Source organism: Charadrius vociferus, unplaced genomic scaffold (genome assembly GCF_000708025.1).
Source record: "Charadrius vociferus isolate BGI_N301 unplaced genomic scaffold, ASM70802v2 scaffold1152, whole genome shotgun sequence".
Lineage (NCBI taxonomy): Eukaryota > Metazoa > Chordata > Aves > Charadriiformes > Charadriidae > Charadrius > Charadrius vociferus.
The window spans coordinates 111,714-128,212 of record NW_009647122.1 but is presented as its reverse complement, the minus strand read 5'-3'; the positions used below and the strand labels follow the sequence as shown (position 1 = coordinate 128,212).

Genomic DNA, 16,499 nt, shown 5'->3' with positions numbered 1-16,499 from the left:
CACGTAGTGGCGAGGGATGGAACCTTCTCGTGGAGGGAAGTATTGTGGTGATGGTCCCTACCTGAAATTGTTGCCTTCCCCAGTTTACCAGCTCCCTTGGAAAAGTTTCTAGATCAAATCAACTTGTAGCCCCGGCAAACTTGGCAAATTCCTTTGTGGGAAGTGAAAAGAAGACCCGACAATTTTCTTTCCTTCAACTAGATGTGCCAGGGAACGACTAGAAGAAGCCAGGGAGTGTTCTCTTGCTTTCCTATTCGCCTCGCAGTAATCCGGAGCTGTATGTGCGGTACCGTGTGATTAATCCATTTAATTCTCACTTCGGCAGAGGAGCCTAAGACTTCTCGAAGTGAGAAACATGGAGCAGGAGTTTTGCAGCTCTTTTCTTTCTAATTGCACGGGCTGCCTGCTCTTGCTGGTTGCTGGAATGAATTCGGAGTGGCAATTACGGCTCTTTCTGGCTTTGAGGAACATAAGGGAAGAGCTGCTGTGGATCTGACTCGCTTGGATGCGTGGTAGCAGCTGGAAATAAGGCAAAGCCGTATAGGCAGGGTGGGAAAGCATCCCTGTGAGTGTCGGGAAAAGCTGTTATTTCCAAATCCAGCTGCTGTTTTTTTGGTCCTGTCACTGGAAACATATTTAGCAATAAAAGCTAAAAGGAGCAGTGTCTTTCACAAGGTGGGAACTGGCAAAGGAGACCTCTGAAAACCCGAGAATTATACAAGAATTAGGAACCCAGGAAGCGTTCGCTTCATTTCTTGTGCCACAGGATTATGATAGCGTCTCGTACCTCTTCGTCTGATCAGGACAGGATCATGGAAGCGAGCGCAGGAAGCCGTTAGGACAGTTATCGGCGTAGAGCTAAACAAGGGAAAAAAGTCCTCAGGCAGTCAATCAAACCGGTAGGTTCAGCTTTATCTCCAAAGGCTGCAAAGAGATTCCGCTAAATTAATGCCAAGTGGCTGAAATCAATAAGTGAATAAGCCTGTATTTCCCAGAGTGGGAGACTTGGGGGGGGGCGGGGAAGAACGAGATTTAGAGCAGGATTCGGCTGGATTGGTGCTCTCACGTCCTCCCAAACACAAACCAGAGCAGAAATAAAGACTAAAGCCCTGCAGTACCGAGGAGAAGAACCCCAAGGAGCGAGTTCTAAGATGGTTGAGAACTGTTAAGAAAGCAGCGGCAGACTTGTGTAGGCGTTCTCGCTTGGGGGTTAATTATTGTAAAGGATCCTTCATTCACACAAGTCTCTTTGTGTCTCTGTAGTCCTTCTGTTTCTCGTCCTCTGGCGTGGGCTTTGCCATTCTCTGCTTGCTTTCCGTCTCCTGGTTCTGTGTTTTCTCCACTTTTAATTGTTCTCGACTCTTTGTTTTCAGTCAAATGTGCGTTTTGGCTGGTAGTTAAGCATACTGGATGTCAGGGTGGGTTTTTTTCTGTTTTAACTTACCCACTGTCTTTCTGTGTGGCCTTGGAAGCTAGTCTTAACATGGTCTATGTCTCTGTTTACTCATCTCTGAAATAAATAACACCTACTGGGCTGGGCAGTAATAGGGATAATTAATTAATGCATGCAAGGAGTTCTGAGGTCCTTAAGTAAGAGAAACCCACGGATCATTAGGTTAGTTAACTCTCTGCTTTGTTTTTCCTCCATTTCTTCTCGATTTAGGTCTCTCAGAATGTGAAGTTAAGTGTGTCAGGACTTTTTTCAGGCTGTTGCTTTAACTCCTGTTGATGTCACTTCTCCTTTCAAGTGGAACTTTAAAACCAATAAGGTAAATTACACACGATCCTAGAATGAGGAACTAACAAAAGCATCTCTTTAATTTTTCATCCAGAAAATATTCTCGTTTTACACTCTGCTTCTCTTACTTAAAGGAACCATAAATCAGCGTGTTCCTTTGGTGTTTGCAGTCACCGGGAGAGATTTAGTGCTGCTGGCAGGCCCGGGTCTGGAACGGGCAACTGTCGAGGGCAGAGAGCTCTACGGAGCCACATTCCATTCGCACACAGGTTTGCTTTACTTGGCTGTCGCCCAGATGATTTTTTGAGCCACTTGTGAGCACGAGGGAAATGCTGTGGGCAGAGGGGAGCGTTTTTCATGGTGTGGTCAGTCTGTCACCTCGACTGGCTTTTATTCACCTTTACTCTCCTGTCTGCAAAGACAAGAGGGAAACACACCTGGGCGCTTCAGAGAGCAGCGGGCGTTCCCAAACCCATCTTTCTCGGCAAATACGTCGGTGTGTCACAGCCAAGCACCTGCGCCTCCCTGCCTGATGAGAGCGATTGTTCTGTCTCTTGACCGTGCAGAGCGAAAAGGGGGAAGCCGAAAAAAGCGTGGGTGTTGCCCGAGGCGCGCGTGATTCTGTTCTTCACTCTGCTGCAGAGTGAAGCCTCTTTCTGCTCTTTCCTCTCGAGTACCCCTTCCCCAAGTCCTACCGTAGCCGTGAGACTTAATTCCATTGTATCCAGAGGCGCTTTGGGATGCACGTCGATACCTCGCAGTTGCCAGAGGGTCAGATCCCTTCTGCGTGTGTACACAAAGCTATTTCCACCTTTTTCCACTCAGTGCTCGCCGGCACTCCTGTCGCCGCCTCCCCAACTCTCTTGTCGCTACAAGAAGACTTCCAGCTGCAAGATAGGGTTGGGAGTGGGTCGACCTGCAGTCACCGAGCTGCGATAAACTGGTTGTTGATGCTAAAAGCAGCTCTGTCCTTTGAAAAGAGAAGCGGCAGGACTTGCTTGGCAAGCCTGACAGCTTTTGGGCTCTGCCAGCTGTGGTGCTGGCGACCGCCTCTCTGATTTCTGCTCGTTTAGGGCAGAATCTGGCCTCAAAATTGGAGAGTACCTGCAACCTAAGCGGTGGTCATTTCTTTCCTTAGCTACAGGGTATGAATCTCATCACCGGCTCTTGTACTTGAACTCCCTTGTCACCGCCAGACTGCTTCGGCATCAGTAGCTCCCGGTCTAGCACTGCTCTTCACCGTATTTATTTAGTCAGGTTGGGATTCTAGTTCCTCTTGCAACTAACTCGCTCCTGCTGTTGAGTTTGCCGACTCTGCCAAGGTACGAACAGCCGCCAGCGCTCATTGCTGCTTTGCTCCGGGCTACCCGGTACCCGGGAGAGGTGAGGGACGGGCTCCCGCGGAGCCCGGGCCAACCTTCGCGGGACTGCGGGGAGCCGGCTGACTGCTCGTGCGTGCAGTTTGTCTGACTGTGCTGAGGCAAGCTTCACATTTCCACTTAATTTGCTTTTTTTTTTTTTTTTTATTTTCAAATGTACATGCAAAAAAAAAAAAAAAACCAAACCCCAAAACCATCGGCACATGACAGCACTGGATCACAAGGAAGAAAGGGTGGGGGTTCAGCGGGCGAAGCTGGCTCTGGTATTTGGGAGAAACATCAATTTGCACAGAGTTCACCGTAACATTCTCTTGAAACTTAATCTAAACCGAGACCATCTCTAGTGCAAGAGCCTCTAAAAGTACTATACAGCTTGAGGAGTTTTTCTGTCTCGTTTCTTAGGGGTGGACAACCACACGACAAAGGTGGAAGTCACCCAACTGCAGCAGCTTGGTCTAGAATGTGTCTCTCTGGGCAAATGTATGTCATAAATAGCTGTTTCTGCAAAAGGCTCCCCCTTCCCTCCTAAAAAGACATGTCAGAGTGTCTGTAAACTGCGCACGCGGCTGCCTTCCCGGGAGAGACACTGGCTGACAGTGAGAGCAAAGGAAAGTCCATCTACTGAACCTTGCACTGGAAACACAGCGGGAAGTGACTGCACATCAGCACGTGTCACGTTCACACAGCTTTATTAAAGGTGAGGAGTGATCTTTATAAGGGCTGTGGTTCTGCTACACACCATTCCGTATGTCAGTTCTCTGTAAGTAGTCGAGAAGGTGAAAAAGTCCCGATAAAATGCAAAACGCATCAGGACTGCATCTCCTTCCATCCCCAAATCCAGGATTATGTAGTTCCTGGGAATCTTCCTCTGTAACTGCAGACAACAAAAATTAACCATTGCTTTTTTTTTTTTTTTTTTTTTTTTTTTTCCCTCATTGCAGGGGAGGGGGTTACACACTTTTAAACTCAGACTGACAAACCTGTGAAGGCTTAGATGTAAAACACCACATACAGAAACATCAGGCAGGCGGGTTCTGGGGTTGCACCTCTAGGCTCGCAACTCTTGGGAGATCCCAGATTTAAAAATAAGTCATTATTTCCTTTTGGAGTTGTCTGCCAGTTGTTCAGTTCAAATAGGCAAGGGAAGGTTCCTTTTGGAGGACGGTATTCCTTCAGCCGGCATGTTCATGGGAAAACCTGACCTTTCCAGGAATACCGGCTGTCCTTCACGTATGCAAAGAACCAAATCCCAGACGTGGGTCCTGGGCAGGAGAATAAAGAGTTTCCCTTTGGTAATAATTCCGACTTCCATTCTCTGCTCGCTCGCTCTCTCTCTTGCCCTTTTTATGGGGACGCGTATTAGTGCCCACCTGCTTCCCGTAACTCGCCTGCCTCCTGGCATGATGATGGGTAGAGAAAATGGATTATTCCTTTCGATGGGCAGCGGAGACATGCTTTGCTCTTGGCTGAGTCCTGATCTCACCCCTGGGTTGCCCTGGAAGGGAAAACCCAAACGCAGCCTCTTGGCGTTAAGCGACTTGGCAGGGGCGCGTTGCGGGATAATGCGATCCAGTTTCTTCCCTGGATTTCCTGGTGGGGTGCGAGGGGCTGGGTAGGATGCCTTCGGCGAACCGGGAGTGCAGTCAAGGGTGGGAAATCCATCCCGCTGTGGACAGACCTACAGAGGAAGGGCGTCCTAGCAGGAATATTTTTAGAGTAAAAGCATTTCATGTTGCTGTTTAAAAAAAAACCAACAAAAACAACAAACAAACAGAAATTAGTGTGGCTGGCAGCTGTGATTTCGTGAGAATAAGCGTTTGTTCCATCCGTAAAGGGAGTGAAAGTGCCCCCTTAGAGAAAGACAGACATAAAGGCGATAGAGGACTCACTGTGGGTGTGTCAATGCTTCTCTTGGCATCCTTGAACGTGACAGAGGATAAATATTCTGTTGTTTCTCGAAGCAGATACCCGAGCATAGCCGTTCTGATCGGGGGCTAAACTACTGTGCATTTCTGAAATGTCGAACGTTAAAAAAACTGTCCCAGGCCAACTGATGGACAACCGTGCACTGTCTCTGACGCAGCAGTGGCATCCTTTGGAGATGCCTCGGGACCTGGCATTTGACTGTGGGAAGTCAACCTTGTCCCATGAAGCCTGCGTCTGCATGGGGGAATGAGGCAAAAGAGCACAGCGAGCAGCTCAGCTGCGACCGAGACTTAAATAAACTGAGTTCTTGTGGGAAGGGCACCTCCCACTTCCAGGGGCAGCTCCGGTTGGCTTGGCCAGTCTTTGTTTGCGGGACATAATGCTCAAAAGCTTAAACACTGGACAAACTGCTAAAGTTACAGCTAAACAACATCATACCATCGATCTACTCGTGGCTAGAAAAAAAAGGAGAGAGGCGATCCAAAGTCCTTCAGGCTGGGAAAGGTTTCCATGAATTAGTGCTTGTATGTGTGGTGGACCTAGTCGCCTCCTCCGTTGTGCAGTGCTCAAGGAATGTCTTTGAAGGTCTCAGTCTTGTTTCTTCTCCCTCACCCTCGTTCTGAATTTGAAGCAGCATCCACCCGAGATACTCGTGAAGAGTTGGGAGCTTTTTTATGGTCAGGATGTGAAGTAGGAGCTCTGCATGGAGTAGAGTCGGTCAATGGGGTTGCCCACGCGGGCTTGGAGGAGGTTGGCTTCAGCCGTTGACAGCAGGCAGTCTCCCAGGTGGCTGATGCTGTCACTGTCCATATCGTGAAAAACTCCTTCTGAGTCTAGAAGAGGAAGGAAAAGGAAATGAATGCGAAGGTGGCACGAGCGTATCCCGTGGGGAGCTGCAGGGCCGTGTTTCACCCGGAGCCGTGGTCACCCCGAGCAGGTCTGAGGTGAGCCCCACACACAGCTTTAGGCATAAGTCTTTCCTCCCTCACCCAAACGTTTCATGTTGGATGGAGGGAAGACCTCCGCCTGGCTCCCCAGCCCCCAGCAGAGCTCGGTCTGAGGCTCTGGCCTCACCGAACTTCTGAAAAAGGCTCAGCGCAAAGGCTGAGCCCTGGGGAGCGCTCGCTGCCGCGGCTGTTCATCACTTGGGAGTGCTACGCGCAGCTTTGATGCGGAGACGGGACGATCTCCGCACCGCTCTCCTACCGTAGGGGTGCAGATGGTCTCCCGGCAGCTGTGGTGGTGTCAACCCTTGTCTGTACAAGTCTGTGCTGTAGCCGTTCTGATCCAGGGGCAGCAGCTGCTGCTGGGGGATCCTGGGGTAGGGGACCATGAGCCCATCCAGGCCGTGAACGCTCGCGCCGTCTAAAGACACAACCAGGGGAATGGGTTGAAGCGAAGGGTGCGCAGCAGGCGGCGGGGCAGAGCGCCGTCGCCATAACGTTATTCACATCGCTGCAGCAGCGTTTGGTGGTCTAACTCTGGACCAGCTCTGCAGGGTGCTAGGCTCTGCGCATACGGGCAACAGAAGAAAACCCACAATCTTCTCAAAAAGTGGAGATAGGTGCTGCATCGCAAGTACCCACGAGTCTTGCTGAACATTACCTGACTGCGCCCTCAGTAAGTTTGCAGAGGACACCGGGTTGGGTGGCAGTGTTGACCTGCTTGAGGGTAGGAAGGCTCTACAGAGGGATCGGGACATTGGGTCGATGGGCTGAGGCCAATGGTGTGAGGTTCAACAAGGCCGAGTGCCGAGTCCTGCCCTTGGGTCACACCAACCCCATGGACGCTACAGGCTTGGGGAGGAGTGGGTGGAAAGCTGTGCCCCTGGACTCGGCGCTGGTGAGGCTCCACCTCGAGTGCTGTGTTCGGTTTTGGGGTCCCTCAGGACAAAAAGGATGTTGAGGTTACTGGAGCGTGTCGAGAGAAGGGCAACGAAGGTGGTGAGGGGTCTGGAGCACAAGGAGAAGGGTCTGGAGAACTTTTGAGGAGCAGCTGAGGGCCCTGGGGGTGTTCAGCCTGGAGAAGAGGGGGCTGAGGGGAGACCTTCTCACTCTCTACAGCTCCCTGAAAGGAGGGGGTAGCGAGGAGGGGATCGGTCTCTTCTCCCAAGTAACAGGCGATAGGATATGAGGAAATGGCCTCAAGTTGTGCCAGGGGAGGTTTAGGATGGATATTAGGGAAAATTTCTTCACTGAAAGGGTTTGTCAAGCGCTGGACCAGGCTGCCCAGGGAAGCGGTGCAATCACCATCCCTGGAGGGATTTAGAAGCCGGGCGGACACGGTGCTGAGGGCTGTGGTTTAGTGGTGGATTTGGCAGTGTTAAGTTGATGGTTGGACTTGATGATCTTAAAGGCCCCTTCCAACCTAGATGATTCCATGATCCTTGTTACCCCAACTCGTGCATAGCAATTCCGTTACGACCCGCGTGCCTTTTGCTAATCTCTTCCTGCGGACGTTCTCTCTCCGACACATCCGAGTCGATGCCCTCCACCCCAGGCTGTAGCCCCCCCTCACCTTCGCTATCGTCATTGCTCTGCCTGCTGTTGCGACCGGTCCCTCTCCCGGTCCCTAAGCGAGGGTTGCCCAGCTGGTCTTGCTCCTGCTGTTGCTGCTGCTGCTGTTGTTGCCTGCGAGCAATCTTCTTCATCTGCAAGGAGACGGAGACATGGGATTTGAGGTTTTGACTGAGCGAGGAGGGGAGTGGGTCGCATTTAACACAGCAGCGGACCGAGAGCTGCCACCATCTAACCCTGCTCAGACTCCTCCGGGCGACTTCTCTGCAGTCAATGTTCTCCGCGGCCGTCCCTGCTTGAGAAACGGGGCTGACAGAAAAGGCCGCGTTATCTTTGTGGGAGATGCCATTTGCAGTTTAAAAACCAAAGGATTTTGTTTTACTGCAGAGCGAGCTTTTCAAAGCCACATATTTTCTGTTTTCAGCCTTTAAATTCTGCAAAATTAGAAGCGGTTCAACTTCTAGAAGCAAGAAGTGGGAAATCCTTCTAGTCTTTCTATAGTGAAGGGGAAAAAGCAAGTAGAAAAAGAGTAATAAACGCCCCCCGTGACCAACGTGAACAACGTTAAGCCCTGCAAACATCTGTAATGGATCAATTTTTGTATTTCTCATTAAGCTTTTGCTACTACTAGGTACATGTTGTAGGACTAGGTGGACCTGTGGATGGTCCTGCCTAGCCGTTCTTCGGTTCTTCTAACCATTTTCTCTTTTTTTAAGCTATTCTACATTTCCTTGTGATCGAAGGAGGGGGCGTGATATCCCACGGGCATGCAGAATCCAACTGTGGCCCGAGAACCGTCATCACTCACCTTGGCTCTTTGGTTCTGGAACCAGACCTGTACCACCCGCACGGTCAAGCCCGTCTCGGCTGCCAGGGTCTCTCTTACCTGTCCGCAAAACCCGGAGAGCTGAATCAGAACTTAAGTTGCGCTTAAAAAGGTTCCAAGCCAGCACTCGTGCTGAGTGGCCTCCTTGTACCTTTCTGCAAGGTTTGGAGGAAACCTCGAACGAGGCCTTGAACGCCCGACGCTGCTGCGTGGTAAGGATGGTGCGCGGGCGCTTGGAGCGCTTGTGGTCTTTGCTCTCCTCGCTGCCTTTGCCGTGCGAGTGGCTGCCGTCTTCGTCCTCGCTTTTCACTGCAACGGAAGATCGGGAGGGGTCATTGGGCAGAGAAGGGCCATCTCCCAGGGCGAGGATTCAGAGAAACTTGTCAGGGTTTTGCTCCTTAAAGGCGCGATTTAGAGCAGAAGCGCAGAACGGAGCCGGCGAAGCTCGTGGACTGAGCTGTCAGTCCAGAGACAGAGCTGATGGGCCACCCTGGCTCCGTATCGTCCATTCTGTAATGTCTCAGCCTCAGAGCCGCCCACCCAAACCTCCCCAGATCTCCGCAGATCCCCCTTGGCTGCCTGTCACCAAGGGGAAAAGATGCTACGACCTCCACCCACCTACATCTCCTCCCTCGGAAGCCTTCCCTGGAGTTAATTAGGCACCAGGCGGTACCTGCCCTCTACGAGGTTCCCCCTGGTTTCCCCACCCTCAGCACCGCTCCAGCCCCGGCCCCTCACCGGACTCAGTGGGTGCGGGGCTGATAGCGCTCAGCATCTCCTTCTCCTTCTCGTAGTCGCTGCGGCACAGCAGTTGCCCCTCCTTGAGCACGAACTCATCCCCCCGCTGCAGGCGCCGCTCACACTCGCAGCAGTAGAAGCAGTGAACGTGGTAGACGTTCTCCAGCACCCGCATGATGAGCTCGGAGGGGGCGATCGCCTTCAAGCAGCTGCTGCACTTGGTCTGGAACAACCTGCAAAGAAGGGCCCGGTGGTTAGACGCTTGGGCAGGGGAGATCAGCCCTGGGTTGGGGCTCAGGAAGCCGAGGGAAGAAGGGGGTGGATGTTTGGAGCTGCAAGAAATGTACGTCCCAACTGTGTTTTGGGCCTTTCTTGACCTTCCGTAGCCCCAAGGAGGAACACAAACTTGCCTGCCCCAACAGGACGGAGGTCCGCGTCCCCTCTTCCTCTCCAGGGCTGTTCACTGCCTGCCTTTGTTCGGTTGCTCCTAGGGAGAGGACTTTACGGACCCCTCCAGGAGCGTCCCCGGAGGAGCCTTGCGCAGGGAGTCCCGCCGGGGCGGCTGTTTGTGCCCCACACCGTGTCCAGAGAGAGACACAAACAACTGCTGAGCGCCCCGCGTACAGAGCAGATGGTTCTGATGAAGTAATTTGGGATCTAAACAAATGTGAGCGGTGGTGGCTGCCGGCTGACAGCTTCTATTTAGCCACTTGACAAGAGAAAGTAATAAAATAGGGATTAATTAGGCTGTTGTTTAAACACACAGGATCTTCCCCACCAGCAGGGAACTCATAAACTGGGATTGAGAACAAGACTGGGTTAATCCTCCTGGCAAACTCTGTGGAGCAGGATGAAGAGGCTTACAGGGGTGGGCTCATCCCTTCCAAATACCACCATGGATTTGTGCTGTGCGGTGGCTTTCGGCTGAAGTGCCTGGGACATTCCAACTGGAATGGTGTGGGATTTCTCGCGCCTTTGTGTGAGTGTGTTTGCGTGCATGTTCCTCTCTCTCTCCCGTCTCTCTTTCTCTCCCCCTTTCCTCTTTGTCTTTCCGTAAGTCACACTCGAAAAATAATAATTGGATCTGAGTTGGAGAAGCTGGAGGTAAAGAGCAGCCTTTTAACCACAACCTCTCCCTGTCTTCACGAAGGAGCAAACTGGGAGCGTGTTCCAGGCACAATCCCAGCCCAAATCTGGGCTGAGTCCAAATCCGTCCCTTTCCCAACACCAACATCTTTCTGTTACAGCAGAACTGAGATACTAAAAAGCATAAAAAAGACCCAACGCTAGAGCCAATCCGCGATCTGGCATCGGTCAGGAACGTGTGACGTATTACTAAACGTTACGTTATTAACGTTCCTGGACTTGAAGCCCAGATGAAAGATAGCGGTGATGTAGCCGGACCCCGTGTTCATTGCAGCCCGAAGAATGTCGCCCGGGGATTTCCACCTCAAGCCACTTCGCCGGTGCTGGGTGCACAGCAAAGGCCGTCCAGTCGCGGTCTGGAGTCTCCCAGTGAAGGAGGATCCGTCCCCATCCATTTGGAAGAGGTTCCAGAGGCTAACTACCTCCTCATTCCTTATTTTCAATTTGAATCTTCCTTCATTCCGTGCCCAGCAACTTGACTTTGTCGTGTTTTTTTCTTCTTGAGAACCACTTATAATTAGTTCTGTCAACTGTGGGTAATCGAACTATTCTTCTTTCCAGGTTTCCATCCCTTCTTCTTCAAGCAACTGGTTTAAAAGTGAGTACTGGCTTTTCTGTGCGTCTCAACTGGGAGAAATAACCCTAAGACCTGCCTGGCTTCGCTCTACGCTGTTGTGCAGCTGAATGTAGTGACACAAACATCTTTGAGACAAGCTTGCCCCAAGCTCCCATCTGCTCTTACCGCATCTCTCAGAGCCGGCTTCGCTCCTGTAAACACACCCAGGCCAAACCGGCTCAGCCCCACAGCCCCAAATCCGGGGACATACACATAGACCTGACAAACAGAAGCTTTGCTTCTATATCACAGCCTGACTCCAAGCAAGGGACAGGATAGTTTAGGAGAATACTGATGGAAAACTCCCTGTCGTGTTCCACACTTGTGTTTGTGTCGTGATTTTTATCCCTATAGATACCGGAGCATTCCCCGGGTGCTTTTCTATTTGTAGCCTCAGTGAGATCGATGGTTGCTTGAGGAAAACGTGCAGAATATTGCTTAGCCGAGGCAGGGAGAGGAAAGCTTTGGGCATCATGTGCTTCGAACTGAGGGCCGGAGGAGAACAAGGAAACGAGGAAACACATGTCAGAGCTGGGAAAGGAGACCTATCCACCTGCAAGGCACCGAGCCGCTTCCTCCAGCAGCTGTTGGGACAAGGCATTTAGCAAACCTTACTTAAAGATGCTGTCCTGTGCCAGATTTCCATGAAAAGGGCTTTTTTTTTTTTTTTTTTTTTTTTGTGCAGCTATCAGGTGAGGGAAGCGCCGCGACTGCAGCGTAACTCAATAACGCTTTTGGCATCGCAAGGCTCGCACCCTCCCATCTCCCCGCTAAGCCCCGAAAACAAATCCGCTCTGCTTTCTACTAATTGAAGAAAACATTCAGCAAGCAGCTCATAAACACGGTGTCAGCTCGCATTACACAAAATTAAAATTCTCAGCCCCTCCAACACCAGGAATTCCTAAAGAGGCTGGTTTTAATATTGCCTGAATCCGTTTAAGTCAAGGTAATATTGTTTAGGTTGCCATAGGAACAAAATACATCTCCGTTGCTGGCAGTGGGTTACAAGGAGGCTCGGGAGGCTGTGCTGGGGACGCGGCCGCGCGACGCCTAGAAGCGGCCGCCTGTAGAAACTACGCTGAGGGACGGTCCGAAAAATGAGCATGTTCCCAGGTTCGTAATGAAAAGTGCATTTAGGAACAGCCATGACACGAGCAAGATCTCTGCGTGCTCCCGGAGGAGAGAAGAGCCTCGGCAGCAGCAGGACCGCTTCTAAGTGCCCGTAACTCGCACCAACTCTAGCCCTCTTCTTTTTGAAGGACCCTTAATGCCGCCTGAACCTCACAGTCCACGCGTCTCCACTTCTATTTTGACCAAGTCTCCCCATGTCCTTACTCAACACTCTTTTTTCCTCAAAATCCCATCCGAGTTCAATTTCTTTTCAAGATCTCCTTACGGGAGGTGTCTAAGGCTATCACCTTTCATTCCTGTGAACATTCAGGAACCATCCAGCACGTAGAGGCAGGTGCATGCACACAGGTACACATCTCACGTCCTTCTTACCAGCTTGCCTCAAATTAATTACCTTTGCAAATGATAGAATTTGATTTTCCTGACGGGGGAGGGCTCACCTCGAAGGAAAAAGTGTCAGTAGCAGGAAGGCAGATGGGCTCATAAGTGGGAACGTCTTTGGGAATTGCAAAGAAGGTGGCTCCGGAGCAAACGGAACGGTTTCTCACCAGTCAGCGTTGTGAGAGAGGCTTGGGGCTACAGGGACAAGCTTTTGGCAGCCGGTTCTTCACGCTGGTGGACACTCAAGGCAAGAGGATGGGCGTTGCGGGCAGAAGAGCAGCCTGGCAGCTGCCCGAGAGAGGGCGAGCGCATCTGGACCGTTTGCCAACTCGGAGACGGCGCGTGTCACCCAGGCGGGGATGAGAAGAGGGGGTATCTTCAAGAGCTCTGGTGCTGGGCTGGAGGCCAGATTGACCGCCTGCCCGCGCTCTGCCTGCCAGGAGGAGGTTGAGGCCGGCTCGGGGGCCACGTGGCTGGCAGGAGCACGTGCAGCAACGCCTTGAAAGTCCCAACGCTATTTCTCTATTTCTCTCCTATGCCTGGACGCTACGGCCATGCCCAACATCTTCTCAAAGCTTGCTGAAATCTGTGTCCCGACAGCACCCTGCAGCGAGGAGTTATATACTCTGTGAGAAACAATTCCATTATCGAGTGCACCCTCAGCACGTTTGCCGATGACACCAAGCTGTGTGGCGAGGTAGACACGCTGGAGGGGAGGGATGCCGTCCAGAGGGACCTGGGCAGGCTGGAGAGGTGGGTCCATGCCAACCTCGTGAAGTTCAACCAGGCCAGGCGCGAGGTCCTACATCTGGGTCGGGGCAATCGCAAGCACAAATCCAGGCTGGGTGGGGAATTGATGGAGAGCAGCCCTGAGGAGAAGGACCTGGGGGTGCTGGTTGATGAGAAGCTCAACATGAGCCGGCAATGGGCGATGGCAGCCCAGAAGGCCAACCGTATCCTGGGCTGCATCAGAAGAAGTGTGGCCAGCAGGGCGAGGGGGGGGATTGTGCCCCTCTGCTCTGCTCTGGGGAGATGCCACCTGGAGTACTGCCTCCAGCTCTGGAGTCCTCAACATAAGAAGGACATGGACCTGTTAGAGTGGGTCCAGAGGAGGGCCACGAGGATGATCCGAGGGCTGGAGCCCCGCTCCTATGAGGAGACGCTGAGAGAGTTGGGGAGGTTCAGTCTGAAGAAGAGAAGGCTCCGGGGAGACCTTATTACGGCCTTCCAGTGCCTAAAGGGGCTCCAGGAGAGGTGGGGAAGGACTTTTTACAAGGGCATGGAGTGATAGGACGAGGAGGAATGGCTTCAAACTGGAAAAGGGTAGGTTTAGATTAAACATTAGGAAGAAATATTTCACTTTGAGGGTTGTAAGGCATTGGAACAGGTGACCCTGAGAAGCTGTGGCTGCCCCATCCCTGGAGGTGTTCAAGGCCAGGTTGGACGGGGCTTGGGGCAACCTGGGCTGGTGGGAGGTGGCCCTGCCCGGGGCAGTGGGGTGGCACTGGGGGGGATTTAAGCTCCCTTCCAACCCAAACCATTCTCTGATTCTATGATGATCTGATTCCCTCACCCTACCTACAGCTTCACTGTCTCTTTTTTCAACACTAACAATTTGCTTTTCTTTAATAAGAAGGCAGCTGGGGAGGGCCCAGCATGTAATTAATCACCCCCTTCCCCCGAGAAGTTCAGGAAAGTTTAAAGCGTGGAGCAGCGGGAAGAAGAATCGCAGCAGAGCGACCCCCGTGCCCCTGCCTGGCTTTAGCGCACGGCTGAGGAGCTCTCCGACCTTTCTACGGCTCTTCAGGCATTTCGTGGGCTCCGTTTCTCAGCCTTTAGCCCTGGCGAAACACCCCGACGCCCAACTCTCCCGTTAATCCTTGCACGGCATCCCCGTGGCAGCCCAGGGCATCGCTGCCGATGGCTCTGGAGGAGAAGCGGCAGCCCAGCTCTCCAGATGGGGACGAGCGAGTTATCTGAGAACCTCTCTGACCTGCCGCGGCGCAGAGAAGACGCCGACCCAGGCCTGGGAAGGGTAATTTGAGGGGCACACGATTGTCTCGGTGGGATTAAAAGGTGTTAATGAAGCAAGGAATAAGCTGGGAGGCCTGTGCTTCATGAAACCGGCTTATTTAGTTAGGGTTTAGTCAAAATGAAGCAGTCCAGGCTTAAGCAAGGTCTGTTTACTTAACATTGAGCTGCAAAATCCATTGTAGCCGTCTGAAATATTGAAGTGGAACTTGCAAAGCCTCTTCCCAGATTTCGGGCTGGGGGCTAAGGGCGTGATGGGGAAGGGGACGCACAAGGGCAACGGGGAGGCGGCGGCGGCACAATATGCTCTTTCATTCCCTACCGCAACAGCCGTTTCCCCCCAATTTGGCGATACGGAGTGGCACCGGGGGATTAAGGGGAAAAAATGTCCTTCTGCTTCATTTCCAGCGGGGTTTGGGTCAGGGAGAGAAGGAGTAATTTGGGGGCAACAGTTACTTTTGCTCTCCCTTCCCTCCAAAGCTCTTTGTGGGTTACATGAGTAGATTTACCCCCAGAAAGGAACTTTGCAGTTGTTTAATTGTGTCATTGTGGCTCTCGTCAGAAACGGGCAAGACTCAAACGTACTTAAACCTCCTCTAATGTGAGCGGGTACACCAGAGAAGTCTTCACAAGTCAAAGCTTTCCAAAGCCAAAGTGCCTGCTGCACGCAAAGTTCTCTCCTGAAGAGCGGAAAAAAACAAATTTAAAATAACGGGTGTCAGTCATCTCACTTTGACGTTTTCACTAAGAGGCAGAAGGATGGGGTAGGAGTCGGAGGAGAGCCACCATCGCACTATTGCCGTTGCATCTTCCCGGTCGTACGGAGGGAATGACCCACCCTTCTCTATCCATCGCTGGAAATGTTACTTATGAAGACGAGGGCAGCGCCGCGGGTGAGCGGAGCAGAAGGATTTTGGGGATGGAGCACGCAGCAACGAGATCTCCCCGGAGTTTTGCGTCTGGCACCGCGAGCGGCGTTTAACGTAATCGCGCCCGGTTCTAAAAAGTAACCGAAAAACTGCCTCTCGTAAGTGTGGTCCCGCTTGAGCGGACCCTGTAAATGCCCTTGGCGTCCACCCAGAAGGTAAGAGGTGCTACAGGCTCTGCTCCCGGCGCTTGATTCTGCTCATGCCAGCGATGAAAACCCACGCTGAAAAAAAAAACCAACCAACAAACCCCAACCGCTACCGCGGCCGAAAACCTAAAACCACAAGCAAAAACAGCAGCGCAAAACAACACCGAAGAGGTTCCCAAAGCCAGAGAGATTCATAAATATTAAAGTGACACGAGTGAAATGCTACTGAAAGATTTAATACTGTGCCGCTGCTCTGTCCCTCAAGGGGTTAAACCCCCCACTGCGAGGATATTACTGCCAGCACGGTGGCACTGAGCCATCACCATATAATCTGATGAACTCTTTTATTAAATTTCACAGGCCTGTCTTCTTTATTAAAATCTCCCAGAATTCATAGGGCGCCTGTCATATCACTGCTGAATGCTAACAAAAAATGGGGGTTGCTTTTTTTTTTTATTTTTCCGCTTTTTTTTTTTTTTTTTTCCTTCTTCCCCCACCCCCACCAACTTTTCCCTGAGTGCTGCCGGGGAGGGATTGCGCTGCGGAGAGTGTCTCCGTCAGGTGAAGAAGAGGTGGGAGGGACGGTGCTACTGGCTAAAGTACGGTGGGAAAAGGGAGCTGTGTGCTTTTCCAACCACGTTCCCCCCCTCCAAACCGTCCCCACGACCGCTCCCTGCAGACAGAGCTGAGAAAACGGGTCCCAAAAGGGAGTTTTACCCATCCCAAACCCCGCTGTCCCCCCTCCACCCTTGGGCAGGGGGCTTCTGCGGTGACGGAAAGAGCGTGGCAGCGCCACACTTGCCGGGTATCGCGGCTCTCGACAGCAGCCAGCGTTAACCGCTGCTCCCGAGGAGGAAAATGAGCAGATTCCTTCTGAAGGCATCCAGAAGAGAGGGCTGACAGCGGTACGCGTACCCTGAGCCGTTCCCTCCCCCCCTTCGCTTTGAGCTGCCAACACCCCATGCACCATCCACGCCGCCTCCCACTCGCCGCCCC

The 16,499-nt window shown here is 52.2% G+C and overlaps 2 protein-coding genes across 2 annotated transcripts in view; both read right to left on the bottom strand.

Moving 5' to 3' along the window:
- The window catches only part of ATP13A1 (ATPase type 13A1), a 27,263-nt gene extending 22,170 nt beyond the window's left edge, over nt 1-5,093 (bottom strand). Inside the window, exons 1-2 of the mRNA XM_009895838.1 lie at nt 5,007-5,093; nt 4,601-4,795 (exon numbers count right to left, since the gene is read on the bottom strand). Of these exons, the coding sequence (XP_009894140.1) occupies nt 4,601-4,795; nt 5,007-5,093 (282 nt within the window). The remainder of the gene's footprint in view (nt 1-4,600; nt 4,796-5,006) is intronic.
- A 628-nt stretch (nt 5,094-5,721) lies between these two features.
- Nucleotides 5,722-16,499, bottom strand: part of LOC104296015 (LIM homeobox transcription factor 1-alpha-like) — a 29,231-nt gene continuing 18,453 nt past the window's right edge. The window contains exons 3-8 of the mRNA XM_009895837.1: nt 9,124-9,356; nt 8,537-8,694; nt 8,368-8,445; nt 7,561-7,693; nt 6,250-6,408; nt 5,722-5,876 (exon numbers count right to left, since the gene is read on the bottom strand). Coding sequence (XP_009894139.1) covers nt 5,722-5,876; nt 6,250-6,408; nt 7,561-7,693; nt 8,368-8,445; nt 8,537-8,694; nt 9,124-9,356 — 916 coding nt within the window. The remainder of the gene's footprint in view (nt 5,877-6,249; nt 6,409-7,560; nt 7,694-8,367; nt 8,446-8,536; nt 8,695-9,123; nt 9,357-16,499) is intronic.